A 17,801-nucleotide genomic window follows, 5' to 3' on the forward strand; every position below is an offset into this window, starting at 1 on the left:
AATAACTCATACGTTTGATATAGCAGTATGGTTCGTGACAATCGATTAGATAATCCATTGGGTTATGAGGAGTTGGATTAGTCAGAAAGGTTTTATTGAGTTCTATCGGGTTCTATCGGTCGCAAATGTGTAAGTCACTCTGGATTTGTCATCGCTGGGATTTCCTTGGGTATATTAGTAGGTTTCGCTCCCGTTTCTGTTAAGTTTCTCTTCTTTCTTTTGATATGCAACGTCTTCTGTACCTACGCTGTCTATTACTATATAATATTATTTCCTTTTCTTCAATCAAGAACACTAGCATGCCACTACTTCCCTTGTACCGTTGACCCTTACCAATGCTAGAGTCCCTCAGGACCCCTATCGCAGTCTCCAATACCAAGCTCTACTACCCCCTTCGTACCCTGCGGAATACTCACTATTTACCCCCTTGAGATTGCCCTACCAGATCTCCATTGAGAAAAGCATCCAAAAAATGCATTTCTATTGCAAAGATATCCGAAAAATGCATTTCCACAAAATGCCTTTCCACAAACATTATTATAGTTAAATCTATTTCCTAATGAAGTTACTCACGTGGTAGAGAGCTAGATATCGGTGGAACACTCTTTATACCATAATGGTCTAAAATATGAATGCAAACGGGTTCCTGATTGGTATCCTGCAAGACGGGATGGGTGATGTAGCTATACATTACTTTCTGTTCAGCCTGAATTGTGTTAACAAAAGACCAGTCTCCAAGCAACTTTCAAATCTCAAGGACATCTTTTCATCTATTAACTAAATTCAACCTGGCACTGAACTAGACTGAGTACTATTGAAGCAATTTAAAACAGTAAATATGTTCATCTATCAGGTACAGTTTGACTTCTTTTCGCTGAACAATTCCTGCAGGCATTGGGTATGCTAAGCGACTCATAAGGAAGAATTGTAATAGTTGCAGTAAGATTGAAACTGGAGGCAAAAATGAAATTAAATCACAAGGCAATAAAAAGAGAGTTTATGGAAGTCAGAGAGAACTTACAAATACCATTTAGAACCTAAAAAATTGAGAGGTCTACTTTTGTACTCTGCGTGATATAAATATATCAGTTTTAAGAACAAAAGGGCCTACAGAATAACAACCATTAGAATCGCTAATATATAGGCCTGGATCCTAACTTATTGCCGTCCAATTACACCTATTAATACTCTCAAAATATATTTTATTGTTTATCTTTACATTCTACTACACTCCAAAGAGATTTGAAATAACTTTTATAAATTTTTTTTATTGTAAACTGTTCAATACAGCAATAAGATATAATTTTGAGACGAATTGGATACCAGATTTGGTTTCCTGGCATTTCAAAACCCGTAACCTAACTCAGTATGCATTCATCATTATTGTTGTTTAGCTATGCATGTTTTTTTTCATTTGGTGCCCGTCGATTTCTCATTGGATAAATGATACTATTGCTGGTACCTGTCAACCGCAACCTCAATCCTAACCCTGGACCCACACCTCCCTGACGAAAATATCCCTTCCAGCTATCGCCTGCCATATTATTTATACCAAAACAATCAAAGCCCATTCTGTAATGCTAGGATGATATATGCGTACAGTTGGTGCTTTCATAAACTTTCCTAAAACTTAATTTTCATTCGACTTTTTTATTATCATTCATTATCACTCGAGTGCTGAGACATCTCAAATCATCTCGTGTTGGAGAACATAAATACTAGCCCTTGCCTATTCCATCTTTAGTTGACATTACAACGTCCTCGTTGAATCAGTGGACGCACTTCAATAACTAATATAAGTACTTTTGTAACCTACTCGGAAATAATTTTTGCTCTTGAACCCTCATCAGCTATTCTAGGAAAGTAGGCAATTTTGTCGATAGCAGTATTCTCAATAATATCCCTTTAAAGATCGGTGTTCCTCAGTTCGCTAAATCATTCCCAAGTATATTTTCAAATGAGTGGGTGGTCTAATAATGCGTCGATTTGCATTGCTGTACCTGTTTCCTGAAGTATATAAACCAATTGACAAGAGATGCGCACCCTTCCATTAGCCACCTTCTCCTATCTGCTATCCTATACCAGTAATTACCTTCCGATACCAGTCAAATACTAATGACACAGGCATTACCTTATGAGCCTTTTTCATCAACCCTTTTATGCGTGCGGCTTTTCATCTTTCATCCATGACTGTTGTATTGGACCGTCTACGAAGGACGTAGACTTGGAGCCGTGTAAATTACAAAACACTCTCATACAGCTGCCGACTCCCCTCCCTACGTACTCATATTATCCTGAGTGTTCAATACGCAGTCATTTAATTACACAATCGCAAACAGAAGCTTTAGTCTAAAATTTCAAAGGCAAGAAATCATTTCTCGTCTAGTATCACTCGGAGATCCATGCAACCTGCTACTGTGCTCTTCCCCACTTCGATTCAATACCACACAGATGATCATGATCAGGACCCTCTTCTCACTGAGTAACGAAGATCTCATATATAGTGGTTTTCGGGATATTTCATTCCAAGATAATTATACTGAAACATACACCTTTTAGTCACATCTCTTATGACTCCTTAATCCCTTCTCCGGCAACTTGAACTTTTTGACTTTATTTTAAGGGAAAAGGTCTAATATACTATGAAATCGCCATGGAACACCTGAATATACCACATTTCAGTGCGCAACGCTGTCTCATGAACCAAACCCGTACTATATGTCCAAATTTAGGAGTGACTAGCTTTACATATCCTAGCATTATACCCAACTCCACCGCAACTGCTACATTTCTGCTTGCTTGCAGGAATTTCTTCGCCATTGGCCCTTCTTGCATAATTTAAAGCCGCTAAACCACGGTCACCCTTTTCTGCTCTTCTATTTTTAGGCCATCCTGGCATTCTTTTTGTTGTTGGAGGTTGACATAGGTGAGGCTCTGCCTCGAGATTCTAAATACTTATTGGCCTCCAATTTGTCATATAAGTGTTTCTCCAGGTTGCAACTGATAAAATCTGAGGGAAATATGAGTTAGGTGCTTGGTTGATAGCAAGAATACAAGCTCAAGCATGTGAGCACGGAATCTGATTTTCCTGGAATTTGGTGCATGTACAAGTATGGGTGTTCACTAAAGTCTATTAAAGAGTCGGAAAAGTGACAAATTGAAAGAATTCGGAAAATCTTACAATTCACTATATAGACTTTGTCATTCCCCCACTCTCTGTCTAGTTTTTGTTGCACCTCTCCGGTATATGAGTCAGCCATTTGAACTGTATTGCTTCGTGCCCAAACATTACTTGTTTCCGCCTCAGTTGTGCAAAAGGAGGTAAATAGAGTTGGAGTTCTGGTAGACTCTGATAGACGACGGAAATGGAGAGCCATCTGGGAATGCCAAATTTCATTCAATAAGTCAAGGATTAAAAGCTCACCTTGGAGTTTTAGGCTATGATTCATCGACTCGACAATGTTGGAGGTATTATGCCCATACCTACAACCTCGGAAAAAATCAGTTACCCACATTTCCCTATCGATTGATTGTAGGTAATCAGAGGCTGTTGGTTTTTCAGTCCGCAACAGTTGCATTTGTTCCTCGTATTTTTGACGGCTTTTGGCGTTTGCAATCTTCGCGAAGTACGCATCGGTAAGACGCGACCCATGTCATGTTCTGAAGTTCTCGCGTAGATGAAAACAACAAAATGCGCGTGAAATATGGGGACCTAGAACCACATCCGCATACATCAATCCTTTATCCCTATCGCTGATAATAGTAGACTCAGTGACTTCGGGAATTGCAGCACGTAAATGTGTAATGAAATAAACCCATGAATCCTTATTTTCCCCTTTCACAATCGCACACGCAAGTAAAACCATATGATTATTTGCATCGATTGTTACAGCTAGTATAAGAGTTTGTACAAAACGCGCTTTACAGAAAGTACCATCAACAGCGACAAGTTTCCGACATTGTTGGAAAGAGGAACGTGCTTGACTTGCTGAAATAAAGATCCGATGAAATCTATTTATTTGCAAATTGTTTTCGGCGTCACTGTAATCCGGTATTGTTTCCATATTGCAGTACACAAAAGGATTTTCTGCGCGTAGGGTACGGAGGTAGGCGGGCAGCTGGGAATACGCATGTCGGTCATATTCCAGCTGATTGTTGGATAAGGCAGTACAAGCTCGTTGAGCTACCTTGTATTGGATATGCTCGCTAAAGTGCACCGGTATTGTGTCGATAATTTCCTTGGGCGTGGTGTTTTTGGTTACAATCAAGTGATTAGGAATCTGTCGACATAGACAGGATTGAGTGTTTTGTGTGCCGTGTATGGTGGCTGCTGAGCCAACACAAATATGTGTAGAGGAGAGACGAGATATCTTCAAATCTTGTTGTTGGGTCAAGGACGCATACACTCGCGATGGACAGTCGTTCCTATTATCACCCGCTCGAGGAAGGTCAGTTTTGCATCTGTAATCCACCCGAGACTTGTCCTTCAAGAAAGTACGGTATTCAAATTTGTCTGTAATAGACCAATCCTGTACCGACTCCTTCAACATATGAAAGGATCCGAAGAGCTGCCCAATTTGAAGAGGAGTTGTGGGCATCATTTAGGGAGAAAAGCGAGTGATATCGTATGAAAGTGTCTCTAGAAAGATTAGAAGGGAGTTCAACAACAGTACGAATACTACCTTTTTATAGTAATTGCAACCGGAAATCACACATTTCAAACAGTGGATCCATTGCCAAAATAAACAGGAAGACGAAACAGAACTGACATTCAAACGAAACGGAATGGTCAGTCAAAACGAAATGCCGCCCAGAAACGAAATGCGCCACCCAAACAATACCCTCTGGCAAAATCATAGGTGACAGAAGAACAGTTAAACCCAAGGTCCTACATGTAGAAGTCAGTATGATAGATTGTAGATGGCAATAGTACCGGCTCTTCTATACAAGCAAAACAGGTCACAGCAAACGAAACAGCTACCCAAACGAAACGGCCAAACGAAACAGGTATATCAAACGAAACAGTCCAGCCAAACACTCTGCCACTGGAGCAGAGGAAAATCAAGGTCTTATTGGGTGCAGGCTGAGGGTGCTTATAGCTACTGGCAGCTATGGGCAGCGAAACGAAACGGTCCTCCTAGTAAACGAAACGATGTTAGCAAACGAAACAGATTCGGCAAGGAAACCAAACTGGGGAAAAGAGAATAAGAGCCTGAAAAAATAAATTATTAGCTGAGTATGTAGAGCTCCAAAGAGGTATGGTGGGGTGTGGTTGATGAGACTGGGTTGCGCACTGAACTGTGGTAGATTCGGGTGTTCCAGGGCGATTTCATGGTATATTAGACCTTTTCCCTTATTTTAATGGTCCACCTAATTATAAATCATATCCTCACACAAGTCTCACTCTCCATGATCATCTTCCCCACGATCACAAACGCCCCAACCGACGGCACAAATAACAGCGATAAGTATACATATCTTAGTATCAATAGGATCCTCAAATTCGGCACAAGAATTCTCAGCTCTCTCAAACTTATCCCTGCCGGGAGCGTCGTCCCATCGTCTCTCAGCGGGTTCAGAAAATGCACAACATTATTGAGAGTAATCACGCCCATCCAGGAGGCGCTCGTACCTGCGAGTGAGGCGATGATCCAGCCGCGCTGAGCGGTGGTGCTATGCTTTGCGTCAAAGTGGCTGAGGAGATAGATGATGATATAAGTTGGCGCAGCGAAGCAGAGGAGGAGCACAAAGACCGCCAATACACCACAAAGTGCCTGCTCAGAGTTAGTGACAAAGCTTGTTGTCGATGTCGCATAGGGTATGGTTGGCGGGGGCATATTTTTCCCAGCAGAACACTTGCTGCTCGCGGTTCTATGTCGATTGGGGGTACGGGTCCTGAGATACTTGGAGGCCCATGGGTGCATCCAACAGCTCCACTAACTAGACTTTTCAGTTCTCTTGCACACTCGTGATCTTGACCCTCCTGTAACTGATGGACACACCGTTCTTCTTCTTTGGGTGATAGAGACTTAATTGGGTCCGACTCTTTCCCAGCATCTTGCTCCTATTCCTAGTTCTTCACTGAGACAATACTCCCAGATGGTTCTGCAGAGGCCTTGTCAGGTCCTCCTTCATCAATCCTCTGCGGCAGCTTGTCCCCATAATGACCAAGATACATAGACAGATATGTCGGCCGGCACATGTTGGCAACGAGGTTCATGAATGATACCACGATGTACGGGTTAACCGTGAACGAGTACGCAGCATAGCCAAACCTCTCTATCTGCGACCCACGTGCCTGATACAGCTCAAAGCTACTATAGAAAATTTGAAAGATGGCAGCGAGAGACTTGATGACACTGTATTCGCAATAGATCTGGATCTGTCGTTCCTCCTCATCCTCGTTTATCAAAGGGCAGACCGTAAAGTGTGGCGGCACCACTACCAACCCATATCGCTTTCCCGCTCTCCCGTCCGCTGTCTCGAGTGAGACAGAGCCCTCAGAGGGAAACCCCAGAAATAGCCGCAGTCGTCGAGTAATCTTCTCACTTTTGAATGGAAATTGCCCGTGTATGGTCTGGTCGCCATACCACCCGAGCGGTGATCCACTGTCATATCAGATCCGATATCAGTAAACCTCAATTTTTTGTCACCGCATGCCAAGTCCAAATTGGTTGCAGCATACCCATATTTCTTGTTCAACTCCCACGGCACCAACATACACAGAGCACGAGCCCTTTGAGCCCTCACAAGCTTCTTTTTCGTGAACATACTACCAGACAAGATTGCTCCGGTTGCAGTTGTTATTCTGTACATTGGACATAGCAATGAAGCCAAGATATTATGAGCCATAGACTCGGTCGGGGCACCAGGGGGTTGATAACTATGATAGCATGGAGGCCATAGTTGAGAAGGAAGAATTTTACTACATCGGTCCATTTTGAGCTCCGGCATACGAGGTCACCACTCGAAGCCCGTATTATTCTATCCTGAACTAGTGACATGACAGGAAATGCGTGGTTGTGGTAGATTTCTTCCTCAGATACTGAGAGGAAGCACGATTTGATTTATGTTGGTGAGATATTGTTCTGGATGGAGCTGAGTATATCCGGGGGGCATTGTTTTCAGCATTTACGGGATTGTTAGAAAAGCGAGTGATAGGTACCGTTCGCTTCACTCAATCTCCGATCAGGCGAACAGGCAAGTCGTAATATGTTTTAGATGTGCTGTCCTCCCAAGAGTCTTCGCTATACACACGCTCACAACGAAAAAAAGTAACTATAAGCTGACAATCACCAATGGGAATACGAACTTGCATTGTGCACATGAACCACCACGATAGGAGACAATTTTGATTAGAGGCTAAATGATTCTAACAAGGATACCTTTGTCTGGCGATGCTGCCCATTGGCTCTACTATGAGGATTAATGAATCAGGGAAAGTCGTATTTTCTTTAATCGCCGTAATGTGTATGTAAAATACAGTCCTCAAATAACTCACTATTTTGAAAGCATCAGGGAATGAATTGGGGAACAAAGCGGGGAGTAAGCTTTTTATGCATCAGGGAATGTGTGAGGGAATGGGTGTAGGAATGCATGAGTAAATGAATTGGGGAACGAATCAGGGAACGAATCGAGAACCAAATCAGGGAATGGGTCGAGGAATGAATCAGGGAGTGAATCGGGGAATGAATCAAGAGGTGTAAAGGCATCGCAAAATGAATCATGTTTATTGAGAAAAGAAAATTGAAGTCACCGGGAGTTGAACCTATGACTTATAGAATGCTATTCCATTCTTTATCAGCTACTTGAAGCTACTGATAATATTTTTTCCTTCCTCATTCTGTGCTTGTAAACTGTATCTAAAATTAAAAATTCGGTTTATTTTGTAGAATAATGTGTTCTATGAATTGTATCCGATATTGTATTAAAAGTCGTAGGTGGTAACAGTGTATGCAATTGGATCAATTACAAGTCGTAAAGGGTAATAGGGTATGTAATTGCATCAATTGATTCATTTACAACAGGCCTCGACGGCAATTGCATCAATCGCCCTTTACACGTCAGGTTGTGTGGGCAATGTGCTTATTGATGCATTAACTCCCGTAGTAGAGTGGCCGTCAGGAGGTACCGCTCGGTCTCGAATTAATAAGAGCCCAGGTTTAATGCAAAAGTACAGAGAGATAAGTGGTGGCAAAGCGCAGAACAATCAATCAGATGACTTAGATTTGATCTTTGAACCAGGGCTCTTCTATCGAGAATCGGCGGTACTCGCGACCGTCGCTTTCTCAGCTCATAATCATCTGTCGATCGTCAAGAACACGTACGTACGGGCTACCCGCCCCGGTGTCACGCCAAACAAAATATCGCTTGGTCTTATACGTAACCCCACGTAACTTCTTTATACTTGAATGGCCGCAACGTGAACCTGCTGGGGGGATTTGGTATCCTATCCCATGGTACGTTGAAACTTGTCAAACTTGCGACCTCCCTTTTCCAGCTATCACTAGCCTAGTGTGGTAATTGTTGAAAATCCTGATTGGCTCTGTTCCGTAAGAAGCATGACAATTCCCTTATTAAATGGTGCACGGTCCAGGTCGCAAGTTTGATAACTTTCATCCTACTATGGGATACTCATTATTCTTCCTCGAGGTGATTCGAGGTCTAATACTACAATCCCAAGGAGAGTTATTCGGTCTGTGTTACACACCCGAATATATATAATATTAGCCTATTTCTTTTCGTTCAACCCCCGACCATGCTGATAATCATAGGGTGGTTCAAGTGGTTCATGTGTCGCTCATAGTATACGAGTTTATGTACCCATCGAATATTTTAACTACCGTGGAAGATGTAGGTACAGGGTCTGTTGGACATATATCGACCGATTCAAGCTAGCCTAGATTACTTTTGTTGGGTTGAGCGACGATACCTCTCCAGAGTTAGCTGACCAAGCTACTCGCCCATGAAAAAGCACTGTGGGGAATTAACTACGTAGAGTACCTATCAGTGAGATATCGAGAGAAGATTGTCCCTTGGACAACATGACCTCATATGGACGAGAAAAAGTACATATTCGAAGGGATGGATGACTGTTTCATTGCAGTTGGGACACGACAGCGCATGCCAGAGAACTACAGTTGCAACTCGATATGCCGGATTGCCAAGATTCTAAGGATTTCGTACGGGATAGCAAAAAATCCGGGATAGCAAATTGATTTTGCAGTAGGAAAAATCATATTCTCAGAGGATCTCGTACGGGACAGCAAGGGATCCGGTGTATTGAGTTCCGGCATATCGAGTTGCGACTGTACTCTACTTATGCAATGCAGGGGGTATGGAATAGATTACATCTCAAGCGAGACGTGAGGTAATATGGTAATACTTATTCCAAGATCTGAGCTGAGTACCTACATAGGTATCGTACCTGATCCATGCAACTCTAGTCGAGCAGGACGAGCCAAACCAGATATCGTATCTGAACCGAGCACACATTCTGATCCAGACCAGGCCCGATGAGCTAAATCGAACGACCACCCAGTCAATTTCTCCAACTGTCTCACTCTGGAGGTTTTACTTTGAGGGCTGAGAGAAGATACTCTATGTATGTCCCACTAGAGCTCTACCGAGACAAGCCAGGACTACACGGTAGATTACGTGTAACGTAGGTAATGACACTTCTCGACCAGGCGCTGTCGTAGCAACTAGGTACTACATAGTACCTAGCTGGGGAGTACACGACAACGGTGTTTAATTCGAAACCATGGATTGATAAGAAAATCACCAGGACAATAAGCGTTTGAAAACACTCGTTTAGCGGCCAGATAGACACCTGCTAGACCTGCAAGCTTTTGATGGATGTTCGCCGGTAGAGGATATACGCATGTAGTCGACGAATAGGAGGTTGAGTATCCCGAAACCACCCTGCATCAGTAGCACATATGTAGCTCAGGGCGATCAGTCATGCAGTCGCGCAGATCCAGATCTTGGCGTTGGTCCTCACGGGCCGGGCTGCCGTACGTAGATGTGAATATCCCAAGTGGTATCTCCACCCACGACACCACGTGGTTTCTACTTGTAGGCCTATAGCTTAGGGGGTGCTCGATCTACTCTGGAGCAGTGCACTCCCTCCTGAGATACAGACACGGTACGCGACACACATGGTCACTGCTTTATAAATTTACGTCATTGTATGTATACAACTCTACTAGCTAGCTAGCAATATGGCGGAGAGGGATGTAGTGTAGGTAGGGTACAAGTCGAGGCGCTACATGATATCTATAAGGAGTTCAAAGTCTTAACTTTACTCCACTGCATTCGGATTGTTATGACCTGATTTGAAGCCTTGCTCCGTAGAGTACATGTATTAAAGCTTAAGTTCAGCCGTACCCGTATACGGTCAAGGGTAGTTAGAGCACCCCATCTTCTGCCCAATTCATCGTCGACCAGATCTGAATCTAAAGCCACTCATAGGGTTCGTATCACGAATCTTGTACATAGCTAGAGTAGTATAGTCTAGTCTATAGCTCTACGGTACCTAGGTTGGTGACGTGGTTGAACAGATAGTTCTGAGATGCTAGCTTTCTTTTTGATTCCCCCCCTCAGCTCGGAGGACATCCTTTTGTATATTATGAGACAACCTGAACATGCACCTGGATCCAAAATCGGGTAGATTATAGCACACGAGCTCGGCGACTAATTGATCTCCTCTACAGTCAGCAACTACGTCTCCCCGCTCAAGCGGTCTTGATCTCGATCCTAAGTACTCATACTCATTCTATGGTCTGCATTTTCCTTCACCACTAGCTCTCCTGATGTGTATATAATCTGCTTAATTTCCATCCCATCATCACGGCCATTGTCAACACTAATATCACCACCACCACAAGAACAACACATCTGGAACTTAAGCTTAATAACAATCCCCTTTCGAATATCTTACGTATACCCCCCTTTTCAAACTACACATAATGTCTACTCCCCCCGGGCTTGTAAGAATTCACAATGTCCAGCATGGCGGCAGCCTCATGAAGTTTAACGACGGGGTCGCTCTTTCGTCTCCCAAAGTGAACATAGACAATAATTGGCACTTCACCCCCACTGGTGGCCCTCCGAACGCTTACATCATTGAATTCATCGACACCAACGGCGTTGCCCCCGGGCATCTCGTTATAACCGTCGAGCCTGACAGAGGGCAAGATAAAATGATGGACATCGTGCTTCGGCAACTGAGAGGTTCGGATACTCAGGCTTGGACGGTTCGAGGTGGTCCGGAAGGGTAAGATCCCACTAGCTTCAATATATATCTTGTGGATTCATGCTAATTGTAGCTATCGCGGTTTGGGAATAACAGCTCGTACCAGATTTGCAGCATGGCCATTCCATTTATGTGTATGAGGCCTGACTTCAATGCCCCAGTGCAGTCGAATAAGCCCGGCGTGCCGGTGTCGGCAATGCGTGCTGAGGGCGGAGGGCCCGAAATGTGGTGGAGGATGGAATATGTCGACGCGAGTGGTTAGAATGAATAGTTGGATCGACAGCTGGATGAATGTCCCGGTGGTGATTTTCGTGAGTGACTCGAGTACTCACTTTGGATGAGGGAGAGATCTTGAGATGTGTCTGGTGCCCAGCAGCTCGCAGGATCTACACTACATACATAGTCGTGTGATAGATTTATTTTGTCTCAAGGATATCATGTAATATGTATCTAGGCTTGCGGTACAATTAGTTAATATTGACTCTTAAGCTATATCGTTTGATAAATTTACTGAGGATAGCTATACGTATATACATATAAGGAAAATTCTACCGAGATTGAAATGCTGCCCCCCATGCACGCCAAGATGGCGGCTAATATACTAATAATTCTATAATCTGATCAACCAATATGCAATTGTGTAATCTCTAATCATTATATTGACCAATCCTTCACTCGAATGTACTGTGACTTTACACTAACTCGCATGATCGAGTAGGCGCCCATATACGGCAGTAACTGATCGAGAGACAAAGGGTCGATAGGCAGGCACGCATAAGTCAACCCGGGAAGCTAAGTAGAGAGCCTGATCATCTTTTGAATCTACTCAAATCCGTTCTACCTAGTTGTTACAACCCAGTTGGGTCGTATTTCCTTCTTGGCCGCGCGTGCCCAGTGTTTTCATTGCTTGGTATTGTTTTTTTATGATAGAATAGTGACCACCGACGTGCCGCGAAACTATTAAATATTGAAACACTATTTACGACCCCAGAGAGCCTGGGTTGGTGTGGTTTAGCAGACAACTCGCGGGGGCCTTCTTCTACGATTCCGCTTCTCAGCACGGAGGTGATATCTTCTCGTAGATTGTGAGACACCCTGAGCCGATAACTTGAGCAGATCGGCGCTCGGCGGCTGGCTATTGGTCCTCGCCATTGTTGGTCTCGGACATCACGTGTTCCAGGGTTAGTAGCCAAAGAACTAGTAGTTACAGACCTACATGCAGCGCGCAGAGTTACAAGTAGCTAATGATCTATGTACTCATCTTGCTTTTCCCAAAGTACATAATCCCCTCAACTTCCTCCTCTTGAGCACTATTATCACCACAACTCCACCCGCACCAGCTCAATAATCCCCTGCCTCTATTATTATTCTCAAAATTCAAACATATATACGATGTCCAGTATCCACGGTGTTGCAAAGGTCACCAATCTCAATCGCGCCTCCGAATTCAGCATACTCAGCCACTTCGGCGACTATGCTGTTCTCCCAATGAACTCGAACGATGACACGCTATGGAACTTTCAGCCCAGCACATCAGGGGGGGCGGAAAACGCATACGTGATCACCCTCTACAAGCCTGATGGCAGTAGAGATGGGAATCTATGTCTGGCGCTCTCTCCTGATCAATCAAACCAAGATATGATCAGCATAGTGTTACAGCAGCTGAGCCAGCCACCTACGCCTGATCAGATGTGGACTCTGGAACGGGCTATAGTTCCCCCTGCGTGAGATTCCACTAGAGTACCTTACATGTCGGCCTTTGAGGAGTGTGACTAATGAGGATGCATTGAGATAATAGTTTCCCAGTGCGATATGCAATCGCAGAGATATGCAATCTCGCTAAACGAGAGTTGTGTGCGGCACCGGGTGGCAATACTCCATTACCGCTGATTTTTATGCCTGTGTCTGCAGGCAAGAATGATGGCCAAAGGGACGATATGAGGTGGAAAATTGATTTCGCCCGCTAAAACTACATAGATATGTATGATTGGTTCTTGGGTATCTTAAGGGTAAGGGTGTAGGTTATGAATTGATATTTATTTTTAATGAGGGAGAAATGTGTTTAGAAGTTCCCTTTAATTGAAGATTTTTATAGAGGGAAATAAATCTGCTGTGTTCGAAGTCTTTTCCTCCTTTTGTTCCTTTGAATCCACGCCTAATTATAATATCTATAATTAATTGGCAATTGGCTGATCAATTTCGCCTGGGATCCGGAAGACTTTGGCCGTTCAATTGCCAGTTAGACACATTCCCAGTCGGCGACCTGGTAGGTGTACGTGTCGAATAATGAGTTTTGTATATGCAAGAAAAGGTCTTTTTGTACTCAGTTTAAACATGTTTTATGCAAAACAAAAATAGTTGTGATTCCGCCACCAACACCACCAAATAATCCCAGCCGCCACCGTACATACCACAACCCCGCAATATTCAAGCAACAATGCCGCCCAAGAAAAAGAAAGAGCAGAGTGGGGCGATATCAAGGATGGGTATTTGCTTAAAGCATTATTAAAGCAGGTAAAACTCGGGAGGCTTAGACTGCGGTAACCGAGGCGTTTAATGCAAAATTTTCTCCTTATGAACGTGAACAAGTCAAAGCACGTATCAACTCCGTGAGTTTACAAAATGAATTGAGACCGATCAGGACTAATCTCCTTGAATTAGCTCAAGCGGCGATATGATGCTTTTCAAAGTGTTTGTGACAACTCCGGATTCGGCTGGGATAATGAAAAGCAAATTCCGACAGCATCAGATGAAGTTTGGACAACTTATTTGAAGGCCAGTGGATAATACAGCTAATCATTTCTATGGTCAAACTAACTCATTTCGGTTCTTTAAAAATTCAGATACACAAAGATGCTAGGCAATTCCGATATAAAACGTTGGCGCATTACGATTTACTACACGAAATCTTCGCCCGAACTTTAGCAACCGGGGCGGCAGCTTCTGGAACAATTGATCAACTAGTACCCAATCGCCCAACAGCAATTCTATGTCAAACCCGGGCAGTCAGTGTCATGAATTCGCCATCAGATCAATTAATTTCAACAGCCGATATTTCAAATTTGAGTCCAGACTCCTCCGATGCTGAGCTTGAATTACAGGGGCATACACAGCTGAAGGACGATAGAATAGCTTTGTCCAACTCGGATGACTATAAAGATTATTCAAATAAACGAGAAGTATGTATTTTTTGAGACGTAATCTATATGTACGATCAAAAGTCTGATGAATCTCTTGCAGGCTGAAAGTGAAACACCGGTACCAACATCAATCAAGAAACCGAGAAATGCTAGATATGCAGCAGCTGAGAGTCTCCAGAAGCTTGCACAAGCCTTTACACAATCGAGGCATATAAGGGCTCCTCCAGTAATGACAAAGCTTGAGGAAGCTTTGAACATTATGAGTGCTTTTGTTACCACAGGGAAGTGGAAAGACGAGGATTATGTTGAGGCGTACAAAATTATGTTAAGGGACGAGAGACACGCGATATTTTTTTACAGCGCACCGGAACACATACAGGAGGGATGGATCGCTACCATGAGGGCAAGCAATTATGAGAATGCTTTATTGGGTTTGTTAGATTAAGGACAGCTCTATCAGGGAGAACTGTCAATTTTCTCCCTCATAACTTTCTCTCTTGCCTTTTCTTCTCGGGGTGCAGGAACAATAACATGTCTGTCCATCGTTCGGTTGCGAACCATATCCTCAAACTCCCGGGCCTCTAACAGTTCCTCATCGGTAACTGATAGCACTATATTGTCGGTATCTCCATGCCTTTTGATAAAGTTGTGCAGAATACAAAGGACTTTGACAAGATGGACCTGAGTCAGAAAACCATACTCGGATTGTGACTTTAGGATCGGAAACCGCTTTTTGAGAACACCAAAGACCCGTTCTATCACATTCCGTAACGAAGCATGCCGGAGATTGAAAAGCTCTTTTGGGTTCTGAGGCTTTTGGGTCCCTTGAGAGAACTCCTTTAGGTGATAGCGAACACCTCTGTAAGGCGTCAAGAAGTTCATTGTTAACCCGTAACCTGCATCTGCTAGATAGTATCTATCAGCGGGCATTGTAAAGCCTCATTCCAACGCGTCCTCCAATACCCTACTATCATTCGCAACCCCTTCCCAACCCGCTAAAATGTATTGGAAGGTTGAGTCAAAAGAACAGACTGCTAATACATTCCGCGCAATAAAACCTTTCCGGCACCGGTAGGAGCCTGCAAGTTTAGCTGGAATTTTAGCTGGTATCAATGACCCATCAAGCGCGCCCAAACAGTGTTTGAAATACGGGTTTCCAGTAATAGCGTCAGATGGCTCATTAGATTCTGGGAGCTTTATATAATCTCCTGCAAGTTTTTCTATTGCTTGCAGTATTGAAGAAAAGTGGCGCGACATCGTCTCCCCTGAGTACTGAAACCGGTCCTGCGCTGACTGATTTGTTGCATTTCTTGAAACGATATAGAGAAAGATATGCAGTTGCTGCTCGACAGAGATCCCTTTAAGAGTATCGGATAGCAGACTTTGCTCCCTTAATAGCGTGCAAAGAGAGATAAACTCATGTCTCTCCATCCGCACATTTGCCAATATAACCCGCGGATTGTCTAACCGTAACAGCTCTTGGGTGTACGCCTCTCCAGACAATATTGATTGATGAAATGGCTTCTTCATCACCGTCTTGAAAACCGCAGCCCCATATATACCACCCGCAAGCATTGCTAACTCTTCCTGCCTCTCCATTTCTTCATCCCGTGATTGCATTGCTTGGTTGACAGCTCAAAGTGACGAACAGTATCTATATTAGCAAACTATCAACACAACGAATAGCACCCACCACTGCAAGGATCTGGGTACCTGTATAGTTTACTCCCACCTGTATTAATAGTATAGCTCGAGGGTCCGGGTCGGGTCAGGGTCGAAGTCCGGTCGCGGATAGTATAGGTCGCGGGTCGAAGGTTGTGAATAGTAGTGGTTGCGGGTCGAGGTCGAGGTCGCGAACAATGTAGGTCGCGAACAATATAGGTCACGGGCCGAGGTCGCTGTTCAAGATAGCTCTTGTATTGTAGATCTTGTAGTTAGAGATGTGTTCACCTGTGGGATAGTATCTATTAGCTTCTGTTATATTCTCTTAATGGGTTCAGAAATACCATATACCTCTATCAAAGATAGATGAAATGATTGACCTTGATGTTGAGTGTCAAATTTTGATTGTTGCGAATCAGAATAGTGGATGGAGTAGAGTGAAGTGGGGAGATCATTATGTCATCTGGATGATAAAGTATACTTTCGCCTAAACATATTTTTTCGGCAAGAAAATACATTTGCTCCTAAACACGCTTCCCAAACGTCTGTTTATCCAAACGGAGCCTAATATACCCGTATGTATCAATTTTCAATCACGTGTGTCACGAATGAAGACCGATGACAGTACTTAATTCAAGAGCCATATATACATTTCCAGGAGGGGATGATAACTATATATCGAATATATCGAATATACAGCCAAACAAGAACTTACCTGCAGGTTTTCCCCTCGAGCTTGAACTCTCCAGGGGCGTCTAAACCCTGGTGAATATATACCGTAAAATCTAAGAAATTTCGTTGCGCTGCAACAGGGATATTCTACACCAAAACTTGCATATTGACGTCCAAAGACTGCCTCCGGTTGGCCTATACCCCTGTTGTCTCGCAACGAATATTCTAAGATTTTGCGGTATTCCATTCATGTACGACCGGGCTGACAATTGAATCCCAATCAGAACTATCACTCGCATTGCGTTCTCGTATTGTGTTGATGATATTGGCTTTTCTAGTTCCGACACTTGTCACTGTCGAGACCTACCACTGCCACGTGGACACACGTCCAATCAATGATTATAGCTACATGGTTAGATCGCTCCTTGTAGATAAAAGAACAAAGACACTTAGACACAATCCTGTCCTACTGCTTCAACAAACTATATTCGGAACACTTTTATGCCGACCACCTGTCGTACTCTCTGGTAGAGGCAATACCAATCCGTTTTGATAAGGGCGACCACTATCTATACCCATCATCCGTTCAAGATCGATCTCGCCTTTCATACCTTTGTTGAACTTGTTATGAGTAAGATATACTTGTATCTCGACGCGGCACAACGCCAGTTTACTCGACGAATTTTGATGTTGGCTGCAATCCCGCGATTCTTGTGTTGTAGATTTTTCTCTTCGGGCGTGTGGTTGGCTGCCTCCGCCGTTCATGGATTTTCAGCTTGCGAGTGAGGGGTGGTGAGCCAAGCCCGGGGCTTGGCGAAGTGGCCGTAGATTTCTAATCCCGAATTCCTTGGTGCCTTATGCTCAGGAGAGATGTCTCGGCTCGTTATACCTATCACTTTCATTCTAGTTTCCACCCGTCACCTTCCTCGACAGTGGACATGTGACTGCAGGAGAAAAGATTCTATAAACTACAAAAAAGCCTTGTCCCCCGGCCCCGGTATTCTAAAAGTACATTCCGAACATATGAAGTACATTCCCAGTCCTACCAATTACTGATCAAAGAACAAGAA

At 43.6% G+C, this 17,801-nt stretch overlaps 5 protein-coding genes across 5 annotated transcripts; 2 read left to right on the top strand and 3 right to left on the bottom strand.

Annotated features, from left to right (window-relative positions):
- Positions 1 to 5,381: 5,381 nt before the first annotated feature.
- Positions 5,382 to 5,837, bottom strand: H6S33_000005 (uncharacterized protein; the record flags this gene model as incomplete). Its single annotated transcript, XM_044831883.1, has 1 exon — positions 5,382 to 5,837. The coding sequence occupies one exon, from the start codon at positions 5,835 to 5,837 to the stop codon at positions 5,382 to 5,384; it is 456 nt and encodes a 151-aa protein (XP_044699564.1).
- Positions 5,838 to 6,070: 233 nt separating this feature from the next.
- Positions 6,071 to 6,816, bottom strand: H6S33_000006 (uncharacterized protein; the record flags this gene model as incomplete). The annotated part of the gene is made up of 2 exons (XM_044831994.1): positions 6,071 to 6,608; positions 6,686 to 6,816. The coding sequence occupies 2 exons, from the start codon at positions 6,814 to 6,816 to the stop codon at positions 6,071 to 6,073; spliced, it is 669 nt and encodes a 222-aa protein (XP_044699565.1).
- Positions 6,817 to 10,970: 4,154 nt separating this feature from the next.
- Positions 10,971 to 11,519, top strand: H6S33_000007 (uncharacterized protein; the record flags this gene model as incomplete). The annotated part of the gene is made up of 2 exons (XM_044832105.1): positions 10,971 to 11,278; positions 11,354 to 11,519. The coding sequence occupies 2 exons, from the start codon at positions 10,971 to 10,973 to the stop codon at positions 11,517 to 11,519; spliced, it is 474 nt and encodes a 157-aa protein (XP_044699566.1).
- A 1,130-nt stretch (positions 11,520 to 12,649) lies between these two features.
- H6S33_000008 (uncharacterized protein) lies at positions 12,650 to 13,224 on the top strand (the record flags this gene model as incomplete). Its single annotated transcript, XM_044832216.1, has 2 exons — positions 12,650 to 12,981; positions 13,056 to 13,224. 2 exons carry the CDS (start codon positions 12,650 to 12,652, stop codon positions 13,222 to 13,224), a joined length of 501 nt encoding a protein of 166 aa, XP_044699567.1.
- Positions 13,225 to 14,853: 1,629 nt separating this feature from the next.
- H6S33_000009 (uncharacterized protein) lies at positions 14,854 to 15,327 on the bottom strand (the record flags this gene model as incomplete). The annotated part of the gene is made up of 1 exon (XM_044832327.1): positions 14,854 to 15,327. The coding sequence occupies one exon, from the start codon at positions 15,325 to 15,327 to the stop codon at positions 14,854 to 14,856; it is 474 nt and encodes a 157-aa protein (XP_044699568.1).
- Between the last annotated feature and the right edge of the window lie 2,474 nt (positions 15,328 to 17,801).

This window comes from Morchella sextelata (genome assembly GCF_020137385.1).
Source record: "Morchella sextelata strain SCLS chromosome Unknown scls_1, whole genome shotgun sequence".
Lineage (NCBI taxonomy): Eukaryota > Fungi > Ascomycota > Pezizomycetes > Pezizales > Morchellaceae > Morchella > Morchella sextelata.